This window comes from Aquila chrysaetos, chromosome 3 (genome assembly GCF_900496995.4).
Source record: "Aquila chrysaetos chrysaetos chromosome 3, bAquChr1.4, whole genome shotgun sequence".
NCBI lineage: Eukaryota > Metazoa > Chordata > Aves > Accipitriformes > Accipitridae > Aquila > Aquila chrysaetos.
In genome coordinates, this window is record NC_044006.1 from 45843474 (window position 1) to 45860912 (window position 17439).

The following is a 17439-nucleotide window of genomic DNA, read 5'->3' on the forward strand; positions in this document are numbered from 1 at the left end:
ATCCACTCAGATCTGGATCTTTTGCCATGTGTTTCACTTCTGTCTAAAGTTTATCATTAGAGAGCAACTGGCATGCTGCCTTCAAAGCTCTTGGAACTTCCACAAGTTTTGAAGTCACAGCTGAATCAGAAAATCTGTATCTTTCTCATCTGCAGCAAGAAACATTTTAAATGCTTAGTTTAGATATCTGCAAAACAAGGAGGGAATGGAAGAAACTTGATGAATATGACTTCACACATCTATATTTGAGGGGAAAGCAAGAGATTAGAAGCACGTTAATGAGGTTTATCTATGTTCTTTTAACTGATCATTTCCATATTTCTGCTGCTTAACAATAATATTCTTGGTCTGAAGTTCCTAACACTATTGTTTTACCTAGAAAACTGAAGCACTAAGTTAGCAAAACTCTTCTTTCCTTTTATTTATTTTATTAAGAACTATTGAGGGACTGAAAATAGACTTGAGCCATAAAGGTAAGTACGTAAAAATTTATGTGCTGATTATAAGTCTAGGTCTGAAGCTTAACACAGATCCTTCTTTATATTGAATGAGGTGTCACAGGCTCTTATTAGCCTTTCAAGGTTTGATTAGATGCCAGTGTAATTAAAACATTCTTTGGCACATGATCATGTGCCTTCATGATCACAGGCTGCTCTGTGTGCATGCATGTGCTTGTTACATACACAACAATGCTACCACCACCCACCAGGGACTCACAAATGCTATACCATTTTGTCCAGTAATTTTACGGACTTCTGCAAGCAAAAGGACTGTTCTATTTTTTATAATGATTGGCACTACTGTGAAGCCCTGACCAGCTCTTAGCATTGTATTAGAAACTCTACTGGTAGAAAGTCATCCTCCTCTTCTCTACAGTTCCATTTATAACTTGGAAGAGCAATTTGCAGCTTCTGTAGAAATGTCTCAGAGACACTGATGATTATAATGTTGATGACAAGTTGAGAACTTGGAAAATATGTGCCTTAAAAACCATATATGGCAGCATGGACAGCTAAAATCAAAGGGAGTAACCTCTCTGATAAGACCATCCATAGCATATTTCAGCTACAGAGATCCTTCATCTACTGCAGATGTAAAACCAAGTATGAAGGTCAGGCTGGGTTTTTTTTTGTTTTGGGGCTTTTATATTTAAACCTCCATCCAGAACTGATGACACTTCTCCCCTCAAGAAAATGAAAAAGATGCTGGTGAGGAGCAAAACAAGTGCCCTAATTGCTAGGCCACAGACTGCCCTGGGCACCCAACACCTCATACTGAAGAATCCAGTTGTCCTAAGTGCATGTCCTAGTTCCTGACTAATGGATACATCCCTTGCTCTCTCACTCTCTCAGTTATTCACGAACTATTTGTTCCAAGTGGAACAATTTAAAGAGGAGAGTTTGTTTCACTTCAGGATATCCTATAAACCATTTTAGAGACCTTGATTTAATTCACATCCTAACTCCAAATAAGGTAGAAGATGGAGCTAATTTGTGTGTTTTGCTTGCCCATTAGTTCGTTTTGATAGAAGACTTTCTAGCTGCTTTCTGTTGGACAAGTTTGTTCAGTATGTTCTGAAACCACTTACTGGTTTGGGCCCCATAGAGATGCAGGAAACACCTGGTATGCAACTTCTCAAGGGCTTGGTAGCCAAGCAGCTTAGTGTTGCCAGGATCTGAGTGGTTATAGAAGAATCAAGGTAGCTGGCAGCTGAGTAGAGACTCTGAAGATTTACATTTTGCTCTTTAAAAAAGTATGGATGATGATTCAGAAACTAGAAAGAATAAAAATATACTCAGACATCTTTCAAGTACATTAAGGGTGAGATCATCCTTTCTCTTCCTGCACTTCCCTCTCAAAACTTCACTGACTAGTGTCAGAAGGTAAATTCAATAGTTTCTTCTAATTTAGCTCTTACTTTTAATAGCAAGGAACCAAATTCCTCTGGCTCATACCACCTACCAACAGATGCCCACTATTCCATGTTAAGGGAAGTCTTCATGTCCATAGTCAGTAAAAAGGGGAAAATTTGATCAAAATTTTTTCTCTTTTCCTTTGTCATTCTGTGAATACAGGAGGAATTGTTACATTCAATATTATTATTACGCAGTATGAAGGATTCCAATTAGTCCCAACATCCCTCAGGCTTCCTCTTCTGTTTCTATAAATTTTTTTTTTTTTTTTTTTTTTAATAATGAAACTTCTCAAACTTATTTGTACGGATCTCAGACATCCAGACAGTTATGATCACACACAACCTTCAAAACAGTGTAAAAAAACCTGCTGAAGTTATTAATTTCTGAAGATTGCTTACACTTTTATTTGCAGCCAGGCTGGATTCAAGAGAAGATAAGAGCCTGTTGGCTTCAGCATAAATTATAAAAAAACACTGTAACTTTAATGTTGAGGAACCTCTCCCTTTCTCAAAGACTGGCTACATTGGAAACTAAATTGTATATAGCTTTGTTTAATGCTAATAACATTGCCTGCTGGACCTTGACTAGAAAGGTTAGGTTATAAAGAAGAAACCTCATTATCCCATAGACTGATCACACCTTCGATTTCACATCTTTGGTTGAATCTTTGAAAATTTTGCACTTAGCTGCTAATGATTATTATGGTCCTTCTTCACTTGTCAGGAAGATCAACTTCAAGAGATAAGAGGATTTATAAAACATATGTTCACCAAAAAAGTCAATGCAGCAGAACTTGCTTGAGAGGAAGAATGGATGCTTTTCTGGACAGCTGGCTCAGATTCCCTGGTTAAGCAATCTAAGTGAATACTGCTCACTGGAGGTAACAGAAATGAAAGGGGGAAAAGTGAACAGTGGCCCATGCTGGAAATCATTAAATGTTCAGATTATGCAGAGTATACAATGGGTGGAATTTCATTATTAGTTTTAGATGTCAATTTGTATTCTGGACGTCTAAAGCTGTTTTGGTCTAGTATTACTTATTTAGCAATAAAAGTGTCAGCTTGCAGAGAAGGATGCCTAGGCAGAGAGGGAAGAAGGCAGGAAGATAATCTGTCAACTTAATCAATGGACAGAATAAAAATATTAAAAGTGGAATCAGGCTCTTATTCTAGATAGTAACTTTAACTGAACTTACTAAGCTAGTTCTCAGGTGAACAAAATCACCCGAGAACAAAACAGCTCTCAGTTTAAGTGTGTGAGTGGGAAACATGGTTCCTCACTAGGAAAATGCATCTCCAAAAGAGCTATTTGGGAAAGCCTTCCTCTTACCGAGCCTTGAGTAAGATAATGACTTCCACCAACAAACTGCCTGAGCTTATGACGCAGTGGCCTACGGCAGGTTAGGTGCCACCATGGTTGTTAACTTTCATGATGAATTAGAAATAGAAGAGCAATTCCATAAATCAAAGAAAATGGCTTAGCCCAGAAGAAAGTATCTCCCTCCTTCAAACAAAACTGGACAGTGAGGTCTTGCACTTCTGGGAACAGGTTGGTAAGTGGCTTGAAGGTATCCTTTTAACAAATGCAACAGACTACAGAAAAGGATGGTTGTGTTGCTTATATTATTGTCTGATTATTTCCAGATGTTACTTCATAGATTTGCAGTCTTGTTGAATTACTCTTGCATCTTAGCTTGTCTTTTTGTGCTAAGCAAGAAGAGTAAACAAGAGGACCTACATACAGAGTTCATAGCCTAGTACCGATTCAGGATAAGACATGTGTCTTCATACATTATAAGATAATAGTGTAGCTGAAACTATTTAAGTTCTTGCCCATCATGTCACTAAACCAAAGAACTATTGTAAGTTTGGTAAAGTGCATAGGGAATTACAGTGAAACATTTCATTCTGCATTACAACTGATTTTAAAAGATTATCATGCAAAGCCAATACAGCACACAGGAAACAGTAATATCAGTAATTAGAAATAAACTAAAAGAATTATTTTCTTAACTTAAAATCACTATTTATGAAATACCAATAAACAGTAAATAGGTTACCAATGGCCAGCTACAAACCTCAAAGGAGAAAATGCTTCTTATTTTCAGCAGCATCTATGCAGAAATCTATTCCTGCCTTAGTACTGCTCAACTGTGAATTTACTGTCACTAAGCAATGAATATAGAAGCCTTCCAACTGCTAATTGTGGCTTACTATTTACAAAGTTTATTTATAAACTCATTTTCATGCAGGTATAAAATACTAATTCCATGGACAAATACACATTTGTTCACCACTCTAAATTATATACATTGTATTTGCATCTAATATTCAGAGAAGTGCAAAGTCCACAGTGACGTAAATAACAACTTTTGTAAACTATTAGATGACGAGCTCTCAAAAGATATTAGTAACTGTATGATCATGTATTTTTTGTATACTGCTGAAATCAAACATTTTTGCAGTAAAAGAACATACATTTCAGCTACATTCAAGTGATTATTTTATTACCATATATTATGTCTTACAAACTTTATTGGAGATGAGCAAGAGCGCAACAAAACCATACCTTAACGCAAGAGGTATATTGCATGGTATGTGCAGGCATAGCAAAGGAGAGATAAGAACTGGAAAGAAAAACAAGCTAAGAAAACTTGTACAAAAATGGATAGTAATACTGACTAACACTGGGATATAATCTTACTTATAACAGACCTGAAGGGCTAATAGAGATCCAATTCAGAAACATCTGTGCACTGTAGCTACAGTTTGGTGCAGATCAAGAGTGCACTAATACAGTCAATGTTGTACGCATAAGATAATGCACAAAATACGCTGATATGCGTATAAACAACTAATTTGTTTACAGTAAGTAGGGCAGCACAGTTGTAGTACTGCATCCTTGGCACTTAGTGATAGGACAACATGTATTTGGTTTAACTAAATTCATAAACAGGATATATACTGGTTTGTAAGATGTAAAACACACATTATCCCTTTGAACCTTCTGGTTTTACAGCATTTTTCTAATTTTCAAGCTCAAATGCAAACATAATACACTAGCTAGAAATGGAAGACGTTTCAGATATTGGCTTAAAACAAGACCTTCAATAAAAAAAGACAGAATCCATAAATTAATTCAAATGATATTAACTAAATCTGTAACTGATGTCTTGTGCTGAAAACAAGATCTGAAACGTTAAAAAAAACCAAAACAACCTTGTAATAAAACCCACAATGTCTTTATGGGCTTTTCCTGAACAGTAATTGCATCCTTAATGTCCCTTTCATATATGGTAATTTCACTTAAAAGAACTGCTGAAGTTATTAATCTGAAAAGTTGTAACTGAATTAGATGTTTGGCCTAGCATATCATATCACACAGAATGGAAGAAAATATGCTCTTCTTCAAAGAAAGCATGTTTCAGCTATGAAAGGATTCCAATTTTAAGTGATTGTCTTTGTATTAAATAATATTAACATCTGTCTAGAGGGAGCCAATTTACTTTTGCCTGTTTTAAACAAACTGGCTAAATTGCCATTTTATATTATATATAACAAATGCACTAAAATTGTTCTTAACATATAATGATGTAACACTTTAACTGGTTTAAAATATTTTACAAAGACATTTTATTACATATGAACTATATAACACACAAGAGTATGAAATATTTTGAACATATACACATTTCTGTATTTTTCATGTAGATTATTATTTTGCACCAAACATTGGTGTCTGCAATTCTAACAATCCTCTCAGATAAAAACAAAACAAAACCCCAGAGTGTTTTCATGGATGTTGGGTTTTTTCTCCTGAAAATAAAACTTATCACAAGGAGAATTTCTCTAATGACTTTTGTCTTTTCCCAATTTTATATTTTGCACAAAGCTTTTAAAATGTTCAACATACATAGAAAGAATAACCTCTCTGTACGTTGCAGTGCAATTTGCTAGGGATAAAGGTTAAACCAAAACTGACCCTTTCCCATTACGAACATTGAAAACTGCAGTCAAAGTAAACATCAATACCAATTGCTATTGAGATTCCTTTCCCCCTTAAAATGCAATCCTTTTCAATATCCATTTTAATGAAAGTATTTGCATAGAGCAGCCTTGTATTATTTCTAAAGAACATTATGAGCGTTTTAACACAAGATAAGGCACATGTTTTTCAGCATTAATAATCTAAAACTAATCCTGAGGATCTGCTCCTCCCCCTCAGCAAAATCTGCTTTTTTTAATATACCCTGTATTACCTGAAGAAAGCAGAAAAGCAGTACAGAATAAACCAAAACTCTTTAGCCGAACTAAATTCAGAGCATTAGTAACTCCTGTTAATAGTGTAACAAATCCACAGATAAAGAATTAAGTAATTCTCTAAACAAATTATCTTCGGGGAAAAAAAAATACAGCCAGTAGCACTGTAGATGTTAGATAAAAGTTCACATAATATGGATGACATTTATAGTGAGTTTTGCTAAAAATAAGCTCCCATCAGAAACAAGGTAGCTAAATTGTGAGGCACTTAAGGTTGACAAGAAAAGGAGGAATGCAAGGGGTCTGTTTCATAGAAAACCTGAAGTTGCATATCATATCCTTGTATTAAGCCTTCTATTAAAGTGCTAGAAATGGAGATTTAAAACAAAAGGATTTAAATATAAGTGATTAAAGAGCTTAGTATGCATTAAAATTAAGTGCTTTTGATTCTCATGAATTCAGAGCTTTTTAATAGTTTTTAAAAAATAAAGTCTGGAAATAATCCACATGTGAAATCATCTTCCCTGTGCCATTGATGCTATTTGTAAAGTGCCCAATTGTTTTCTAAACGACAAAACCATTTGCCTTATCTTATGTTGTATAGCATGACATAGTCTGTAGTACATATGTAATCCATACTGCAATAACACAGTCAATCTGATGGAAAACAGCACAGGCATATTTATATTCAGAAGTTTCAATTCCACCTGTCACTCTAAAAAGCCAGATCTTGGATTACATATCCACCAGTATATAGTGCAACCAACCTCATATTCTCAAAATGTAATTTAGCTGTTAAAGTCCAATGCTCAAAGATAGAATTATCAAGCTTTTCCTCAGAGCAGCCTGACGCCCAGACAAAATCACAGATGGAGGTCTAGGTCTGAATCACATAAATCCACTAGATGCCAAATCTGAGAAGGATCTGGGTTCTGTCGGATGATGAAGAGGCTGAAGATGTGCGGCAGTCTGTGTATTACTGATCACATCTAACTGAGAGGGATATGCTTCATTTACATTTCCTCCATTGAAACCATTTTGGAACTGGCAGGAAAAAAGACAATATAAATGGTTAGTATGGGAAACCAATTTATTTATGAGTTTGTAAAAATCCTCCTAATGACACAGATTGGATGAAAACATCTTAAAATACAATGAATAGCTTTAAAACTTTTTTTTTTTTTTTAATGATGAATGATGAGAGCAGTTAATTTGCATTAAAGTAGGGTCTGAATCATCAGTGAAACTTCCACTGACTTCAACATGGGTGAGTCCTACTTCTGGCTAGAGTAAAGAAACATAGCTATTACCTAAAGCATAATATAGTTTCCATTTGTAGAAAGTACAGTCTGACTGAGCACTCCTAATTTCCACATCCAGCTGTTACATTTTAAAAGCAACCTATTTACATATTTTCATGTCTGCAATGGGATCCAGACTTTACAGCTCTTCCAGGAATGCACATGCAGTCCCATTAGTAAGCTGAAGTGTACTGCATTCAATGTGCAAGCTGAGCTGTCGCAGGGTGGGCTTTTTTGACAAATGGTCTTCATATTGACAACGCCAAGTAAGAGCAATGAATGGCTTTCATCAGTCTTGACATAATTGTTCATAGGATTATTTTAATCATCTGATGTAATGTTTCCTGTCATGCTATGGAAAAGTCACTTTATCTACAAAATGCTCCATTCAGTCACGGAAAGAAAATACAACAAAGTATTTTAAACATTTCCATCATCTCTTCAGGAGTAGCTTATATTGTTAAGTACTCATTCATTCAAGGTTTGTCCTTAAAAATATATATTATACATTCATTCATTCATCAAAATATGCTGGGTTTTGGAAACTTCTTTGTTTTCCTTCTATGCAAACGCTGAAATTTGACTAATTGTGCATAGTTCTTCTAAGTTTTTAACAAGACTATAGCCATGTGAATTATGTTTTTAATCAAAGTTGCCATACTTTTAAAGACAGCTACAATAACATAAGCTAGAATAACTTCTGACAGAAGCAGACTGTTTCAATATTCTTCATTAACAAGATGAGCATGCTCATTAAAACTTCTAAGAAAGTTCTCAACACAGAATCTAATACTTCGCAAGGTTTCTCCTGCTTAATAAAGGAACATAGACCTTAAACAAGCAATCAAATTATCCAAGGCCTTTCTGCCCTTCTCCATCACTGAAAGTGTTTTTAGACTACATTGGCTATGATCCTACTGCAATTACAAGTTAGACAGAAGGTCAAGGCAGATGACCACAATAGACCCTTCTGGCTTTCTAATCCCCTAGTCTTTTCATGTAGAAATCAATGGGAGTTAGAAGGCTGAGGAAAGGATAGCAATCATGGCTTGTCTAGCAACGTCTGTCCTCTCTCCAGACTCCAACCGCTGATAGGGATGTCAGTGTGCTAAATCCAGCTACAAAGACTGCCCTACTTTGGTTTGGCTCTGTGAACGTGGGCTCAGACGGTAGTATCCTATCTGCTTAGTCGCAAGCTTACTGAAGTTACCAATTAGCAATAAAATCAAACCTTAAGTTTATTATCATAAGCAGTGATACATTCTCCCTATTTACAATAAAGAAATATATATTATTTGCCACCTTGGCTTTGGCATAGGTGATATTTTACAAGGTCACTTCAAGTGCAGCAGCTGTACTTCTGACTTACTAGTTCCCATGGGTTCACGTATTTTAAAGTTCGTAACTCCTCTGATACAAGACTAAATACAATCTCTGTAATATAAGCATATATAAATATAGGGTTATCTTTCTCTGGAGCAATGTTCTTTCTAGGTAAAAAAATGTTTCTACGTTAAAACATTTCTCAGCATAGCAACTTTGGTTTTACATAGAGCCTTACTTTGCGTTCAATCTATAAAAATGTTCATTGGCAGATGTGACTAGAGGTCAAAACTGAGTACAGTCTGATACAAGAGATGATTTTTTTTTCATGTGAGCAGTATATAGCAGTATGGCCCGCAAAAGTCAATGCTATTTGGTTTAGGAACAAGCAGTCTCTTCCCATCCCCCACTGCACCCAGTTGGCATACATAAGTTTTGGACTCACAAGGACTCTGAGATAGCTATCAGCTATGTACGATCACTCTTTTACAAAAGGGGTTGGGGGAATAATCCTTCCTTATCTCATCAAGAAGCGTGTTCCTCTTTTAAGCTCATTTGGACAAATGTTCAGCAGTTCTCTTCTGAGGTAAACAGGAGCTAACGTGCACAAGGGTAACATCAGTTCTACTCCAGGCTTCTGCTGATGCAATGCTATCCAGATCCACACAGCATAGGTGTACCATAGCAAGAGGGGCTGAATTTGCTTCTGAACAACTTAAGTAAGGATAAATTTTCACAAAGTGGCCTTTGTTCATTTTTTCAGGACAAGCAAGCTAAACTCAATATTACCATTGCAGCACAGCATTCCAGTAAATATGAAGTAATAGACATATTCATTTATTGCATTCAGAGATGCCGTCATTCGTTAGTCATTAAACTTTTTACAGATAGATGAGAAGAAAAAGTAAGCATGAAAATAACAAAAAGGGGGCATAACAAAAACAATTAAGGCAACATAACAACAAAATAATCTACAAAATAAATGTATTTGAAACCAACCATTAAAAAGAAAGAAATGGAATTGCTTATGCACCAGCTGTTCAAAACTGATGCACCACACCAGTATAGCTTTTGTGAAAAGAATAGTTCTATACTATTATAGGGATGAACTTGGATGACCCTGGAACTGCTTTGCAACCCTATTATCAAGCACTATGGAGGACTAATAACACTGACCACAGCCAGGCAACATACAGCCAAGCACTGTGCAAGCTTGTGCACTGCAGTTTGCCAAAGTCAATTCACGCTATTTCAGCCCTTGGGCACTCAGGCAGAAGCTATTAATCTTGCTGAACTGTCCTACATTTTTAGCTATATTTCTCCTATTCTGCAATTATATTTTTTCCGCTAGTGAAGCAGTTTTGAAAAGGATATGTTTTTTATTTGCATTAAGCATACCGAAAAACTGGGTATGTTCTACTTGCATTCCTCACCTCTGTCTTGTGTAGGTTAAATGCTTATTAATACTTTAATTCTGTAAATGCTTATACATGTGCATAAGCATTTGTAGGATCAGTACTTTAGAACCTTAACTCATTGAGGCAAAAAAAAAAAAAAAAAAAAGAATTGCAGCTCTGTACTTGAGCAGCATTAACACAAATAACTGGTACAATTTAAAGTACTTCAACAAAGGTTATTCAGAATCAGGAACTACCTTAGTAATTGAATTTTTTTTTACTTCTAAGTTAATTTTACCTATGAAGACCTGCGCTTAAAACCGTAGTCTGTGCCTCTCTTCTCTTCTATGGCTTTTATTGTGCATTCTCCTTCGCACAATGCGAAAAAGGTCCAGCTTACCTACTGTGAATATAATTTTTTCCTGCTCTTTTGTCTTCAGCAGAGAATTTAGAGAACAAGCTGACTTTCACTTAGGGTAATATATAAAAATACTTTTGCAGTATCATTGTGTGTAGAAATGCAATAGTTCATAATGTTTCATGCTATTTATGTGGTATTATAATCTGATACTTTAAGCAATCCTAAAATCATCAGAGAAACTGAGTAGCTAGAGAACGCTAACATTTTAAAAACAAGATATTTTTCTGGATCCTTACAACATATTTCATGAAAATGAATGTGCCAGACAATATTACTGACATTTTTCCACTCCTCTAGAAAAGGTATATAAGCAAATTCCAAGCTTTTGACCAATCTGCTTTTCTTTTGCTCCTACTGGGAAAGTTACTGGTAGGCACAACAGACTAGTTCACTCACTCTTGCTTTAATACTGCCAAAGAGAGCTACCAGGCTGCGGATACATGCACAAAAAAACTTTACCAAATGCAACTGATGAATGAATAAAGCAAGGACATTCACACGCTGCTAACCCATTTCAAACTCAGTGATTCAATTATGATAAACTCTGCATCCTGGTAGCCACCTAAAACATTGAAAACATGATTCAAAATGCAAGCAATGTAGCAATGCTGTTTACCTTACCTTGTCCAACAACGTTTGTTGACTTGCCATCATAGGATCGTATTGCATTTGATCCACGCAGCTGGGCTGTGCTTCTTGTGTGCACTGGTACATAGAAACAGCGCCTGCATAGCATGTTTGAGGAGTTAGCATAACCGACTCAGAGTTTATCCCACACTCATGATTTTCAGGGACTTGCTGCAAACAACTGAGAAAATCCTCCAAGTTGGACGAAGCAGAATAGGTCGGTCTGTCAAAACCTGCTACAGGGAAATCCATTTGAGCAAAATTAGAAAGCTGTGGCATCATCGCTGTGGGTTGCTTGTAAGGAATAAACTCTTGCCTACATGCATAAGGGGAAGTATTTACTTCTGATTTGTAAGAGAACTCAGATGTAGTGGCATGCATGCCAGGGAATACATATTGCTGGGGCTGCTGCTGCGAGCAGCTAAGAGGCATGCTGGTGTCAGAGCTCCAATTTGTGAACATCCCATTGACTTGCATATGTTTCATCTTTTGACAAAGCTGCTGCTGCTGCTGTTGCTGCTGCTGTTGCTGCTCCATGAGCTGTTTCTGGTGCTGATGAAGTTGATGTGGATCTAACTCTTGCTGTACCAAGCAACCGTCATTCTGGACCATGGGCTCCTGCTGGTTACAGCCAGAATATAAGAAATCAGACTTATTTAAGGAATCCTGAACATAAGTCAGGATTTCATCAGTTATGTCGATGTCCCCAATATCATCCACACCAGCTAATTCAGTTTTAAAAAACTCCTCATCCTGCTGAATACACTTTAGGTCTTCAAAGTCAATACCCAGATTTTTCATGATGCCGTACAAATCGCTGGTTTTGTTATCTTGAAAGAGTGCTGCACTGTCTTCAGGAAGTGGAATAGTACTGTCCTGGGAACACTCCATTAGTTCCCGTTTGAGAACGTTGTGATTTCCAGCAGGTAGGAGATTATCTGTCCAGCTGCTGCTAACACCACCACCCAGTTCATCCCTGCTGTCTGCAAAGAAGTTCCGCTCAAAGGAAAGTTTATGTGATGCTGGAGGGCAGAGATACACAGACTCATCTTGCCTTAACATGGCACCTAGGAGGGAGTTTGGATCCACAGAATCATTGTGTAGCGTTGCTTTGGCTCCTTTTCCCGTCGTGCTTTTATTCTTCAGCTGAGAGGGATCCACAAGGCTCGACATAGGGAAAGATACCTCATATAACACAGCCTCACCAGTGGCAAACATGAAGGGCAACTTCATGTTACGCTTCCGTAGATGTTCTGCCCCTTCTTCATCTCTGAAAATAAATCAGATATATAGCATAATACTGCAGTACTAAACAGTTACTGTAATCTTTTTGTCCCCTGGAATTAATATTAAAAAAATGAACTATTCTATTTGTAGGCATTTTTCAAATTCCTGGCTATTCCAGCTCAACTTGGCTGAGTTAAACCAAGAGGCAGATTATGAAATAAGGAGCTTATGACTGTAATACCACCTTTACATATTACATTTGTAATTAAATCTAGATAGCATACACCATTCTCTGTGCATTATGAGCTGAAATGAAAAAAGTGGGCTTTGCTCCATGCATTATGTTTCTCTCGGCATAGCAAGTAAATGAACACTTCAATACTGAAGTATCTCTTTTCCTCCATTTTACAGACTCCTTAGCAAAAATTATTTAACCTATATACGTTAACCTATGTATAATAATGCTGAATTCCATATTATGTAGAATTTAGTTCAGCACCATTAAGGACTTATTTTCTTTATGTTATCTGTTGTTTCTTCTACACAACTGCAGTTGGATTTCTTAACTTTTGCTAACAGGGATACTGAATTAAAATAGGTTGGATGGAATAACTTGGTGCTTGTACTGCTGCTCTTATTCTTTATATGAAATCAAAATATCTAAAGTTTTACACATAAAGGACTATGTCACATAAGTAGTGAAATATCAGAATTCTTTTCAATGTTTGCTAGCAAACTGAAAGAGGTTTTCTTTTTGGAGTTCAGGATTTAAAGGGGGTTTGTTTAAAAATAAAGAATTTCTTTCTGAATATAAACAAGCTCAAAACTTTTCAGTTTTTGAAGTATACTACTTTATGCGATGATGACTTACGTAAGAGGTCTTTGCGTAGCAATGATGTAATCCGGTCTTCCATTTTTGTAGACAAGACGTGCATTTGCCTGTACCCAGGCCCATCGATTTTCTTTGGTTAGAAGCCTAAATACAGTCATTCCACTTTCACCTGTCTTCATCACTAGAGTTAAAGAGTAAGCATACCATTTACTGTCCAGTGAACAAAAATAGGAAAACCTGGCATGTCATGAAATAATCCCATTTGTAGAGCAATTTTACAAATCTCATGTCCTCAATCATCCATTGCTGTGTGGCACTAATGTATTCCTAGTGAAACAGGATGACCCATCACTTTAAGATGTCTACTGTAATTTATTGGTAAAATAAAAGCTAAAACTGCAAGCAATTGTAACACACCCACTACAGATTGGCAACATCCTATACTGAGCTTCATCCATTATTTCTGCAATAACAGAAATTAATACATACTAGAACATGTAAATGACAAAAGCCTAAGTCTCTTTTAGATGTGAAAAGTGACTATTACTTAAGAAATTAGAAAACATATTAGCTCTGAATCCACTTCTTTCACATTTTGACTGGTTAATGCAGAGGTACTTCAAAATCTATTATTTTTCACTCACACTATTACTTCACTAGCAATGCTTGATAAACATACTACATTTTTGTTGTACATTGCTGAAGACACTGCATTTCTAGACAGAAAAACTGAATAAAAAAATATTAGGAAAGTTTAAGAATTCTAACCAAGAATAATCTTTGCTACAAGACTTCTTTTTTATCTTAGCATCAGAAATGGAGCAAAACCAGTTTTAAGACAAAGTTTCAAACCAAAATTTCAAACTGAAGTTTCATTCCATTCTATTCTGGAAATATTTTCTTTCTTATTCTTTACCAAACCAACAAAACTACTGATAGGCAACAGTGACTGAGCTATACCTGAAACTGAAAACCTGCTTAATATAGGTTGAGAACTAATCTACTGAGAGGAGTTATTTAATTGTATATAAGGGGACAAAAGAAAAAACAGTTTTTCAAGAGAATTCAGTAGAAAAGAAGCAGCACCAAAATATCCTGAAGATGCTTCTGTAACTTCCAAAGACAAATGCTACAGCTAACAAAAAAGTAAAGTAGTCCACTAAATAGTTACATATCAGATAGCCGATACTTATTTCCTTAGCTTAAAACATTATATTTCTCTCCTTAAGTTGTTACTTAGACCAAATCAAGCTGCCAAGAATCAAAACCAGAAATGTATAGGACACTAGCATGCTAAATCAGAGATTAATTTCTGTTAAAAATCTTACACTCATATCAAAAGAAAAATGCTTTATTTAACTTCCTAACAGGAAAGCTATCTTTGAAATAGTCCCTTTGCCCAAAGGAAGTTGTAGAAATAGCAGAAGTTGGGTTGAGCAGAGAAGGAAGCGAGAAGAACAAGATGTGACAGAAACTGGACTATATAACCTAAAAGGGTCTAGATAGGAATATTAAATATTTCTTCATCCAGTATAAGTTTTTATATGGAGGGAAAGATCACATGAAATGTATAGTGTTCTTTTTGTTAATGACTAGTTTTTTTTCTTTTTTTTAAAGAGCACTTCATAGTATTTTTTCAGTATGAATAAAACCCATGCTTTGATTTTTCAGCCTTTCTTAGGGAATGAAGCTTACTTCGGACATGATTTTCAGCACAATAAAGCATATCAGCTGCATGAACAAACTGGTATCCTGTTCCTCTCATACACAGCTCTGCTTCAGTGTATCCCAGGACAATCTTTCCTCTGGAACATAAAAACAAAAAATTGCAACCCTGCTGATGAACCAACGCACAGAATGAATGCCAAGCAAGTTAATTATGGCTAGAACATTTCAGACGCAAGTGCTAACTACATTTTGTTGCAATATCGATTGTATGCGGAAGCATGACAGTTCTAATAAAAAATACAGGTAACAAAACAAAATTTTTACTATTCCCCCAAGTTGTCTTCAGTGACTAGGAATGGGTTCGCAAAATTATTAGATCATTTAAAAAAAAAAAAAAGAGTTTGTCTACAGTTCAGCTGGACTCTTAATTCCATACTTTTGAATATATTCACTTACAGCAGGCAGCTCCCATTTGTTGCAATGAAAGACACTATTTAGTCCTATTTCACAGCATTTACCTAGAGGTGCTTGCATGTAGAATTAAGTAGGGGCTTAACTTTAGTTATCTAAAGCTTCTCACCTAAATGAGTATTTTTGGTAGCTTAAAATTCAAAACAGGGCGTATCTCAGAACAACATCCCTTTTACTATTGAGTGGTTTGGGACCCCTGAGTTTGCATTTAAGCTAAGGTATGCCTCAGAGGAGTACTGGCAATAGAGTCATATTTGACCCTGGTAGCTAAAATTAGAGTACTTTACTAGAGGTCAGGGAGATGAAGAACTTAACAGCATTTGTGTGAGCACTATGAGATACATGATAGAATGAAGTAGTCAAAAAGAGACTAAAACAGGATTTGGAACAAAGAAATGGAGATCCAAAGATGGGGGTGGGGGTAAAGTTAGGGATGCGGAACAATTACACAGAAGTGTAAAACGTGACAAAAATTGAAGGTTTCGAGTGAAGCATAATGGAAAAAAAAATCAGAGGAAAGAAAGGCTTGTGTTAACATTTTGTTAACTTTTACTTGTATCAGTTTATAGAACCCAAGAAAAACATTTTAGTTTATCAGTAAACAGAATACCAAACAATTTGACTCTACGTTATCCTATCAGTAGGCATGGAAATCCATATGAGAGATTCCACTGAAAATGAGTCTGAAAGCTGAAAGCATTATCAGTGAAAAATAGGAGGGAGGGAAGAAGGAAGGAAGGAGGCCAGAAGCTCTTCTTTTGATAAAGAAGCATCTTAATGGGCTTCTTGCCATGTTGATGCATAGTTACATTATGCTGATCTAGTAATGCAATAGTGTTTCCATTTTTTACATAGGGAAAAGAATGGTTTGGAAATGGGTAAAAGTCATAGTATAAAAAAGGACTTCATTTGTTTATTCTGGAGTAAATAACATTTCCATTGTATTTTCCATCTATTTGAACTGAAGGAGAAAATATGCATGTAGAAAAAAATGAAACACTTGTTCTATCAGTTCTAAAACCAAATTTCAACCAGATTTAAACATTAAACTTCTTCCCTAATCCCTTAGTACTCTGTCTTTTGGGGGGTTTGTTTTGGTTTTGGGGGTTTTGGCTTTTCTTTGTTTTGGTTTGGTTCTTTAATGATTGAGAGTCAGAAAGCAATATGCCCTTTTAAGGAAGTACGGTATGACAATCCCATTTCTCTTTACTTACTAGCAGGGCTGAAGAGAAAAATCCTGAGTTCCTAAACAATCATCAGTATTGACAGAAACAGTAGCCAGCTTTATATTTCAAACACATACTTGAAACTTATCTCATCAGCAAATTATTAGAATATTAATCAGAATAATTTACACTTACTTTGCATCACAGCCAGTAGGTGTGAAATCCAGTTTGTGTTTAGTTCTGAAGATGAAGTTTTTGGTTCGTATCTCAAGGATAGATGGTGGCTGCAGGGGAGTAGCTACTGCAAACAGAGCAAGCTGAGGAGACAATGTAGCACCATCCTTTCCTTTCTTGTTTTGTCCATGGAGAAACTTTAATCGTCCTTGAAAATTCATAGCCTTAGGATGAAGAAAAAAATTGTTATATGTTGGAGATATTTAAGAGTAAGATATTGCTGTTGTTATTAAAAAAAAAATGTTTGTTTTTTAAGACCCATCAGATTCAAGCTTTGTAGCATGCCACACACAAAACTTAGCTAACAAGTACAGAACACTGTTGTTATACCCCTGAGCATGTCACTCCGAGATCTACTAATAAACTCACTGGAAAAAGAACTAATGGGAAGGTTGTTTTGTAAAACAAACCCCAAATATGTAATAGCAAATGCCAGCTGGATCTTCTAATACTCTAGTGAACGTGGCATTAAACATACGTACAATTAACATAACATTATTTCTCTTCCATTTCTGTCAGTCATTAGTATCAGGTATGCAAATGTGTACAATTGCAAAATCCTATATAATCAACTCTATTTGTAAGAAGTCACCTAGA

At 35.9% G+C, this 17439-nt stretch overlaps 1 protein-coding gene across 1 annotated transcript in view; it reads right to left on the reverse strand.

The window, feature by feature from the left end:
* Window positions 1–4118: 4118 nt before the first annotated feature.
* AHR (aryl hydrocarbon receptor) overlaps window positions 4119–17439 on the reverse strand; it is a 65315-nt gene continuing 51994 nt past the window's right edge. Inside the window, exons 7-11 of the mRNA XM_030008347.2 lie at window positions 16804–17006; window positions 14999–15108; window positions 13343–13484; window positions 11239–12514; window positions 4119–7219 (exon numbers count right to left, since the gene is read on the reverse strand). Of these exons, the coding sequence (XP_029864207.1) occupies window positions 7064–7219; window positions 11239–12514; window positions 13343–13484; window positions 14999–15108; window positions 16804–17006 (1887 nt within the window). The 3' untranslated portion in view covers window positions 4119–7063. The remainder of the gene's footprint in view (window positions 7220–11238; window positions 12515–13342; window positions 13485–14998; window positions 15109–16803; window positions 17007–17439) is intronic.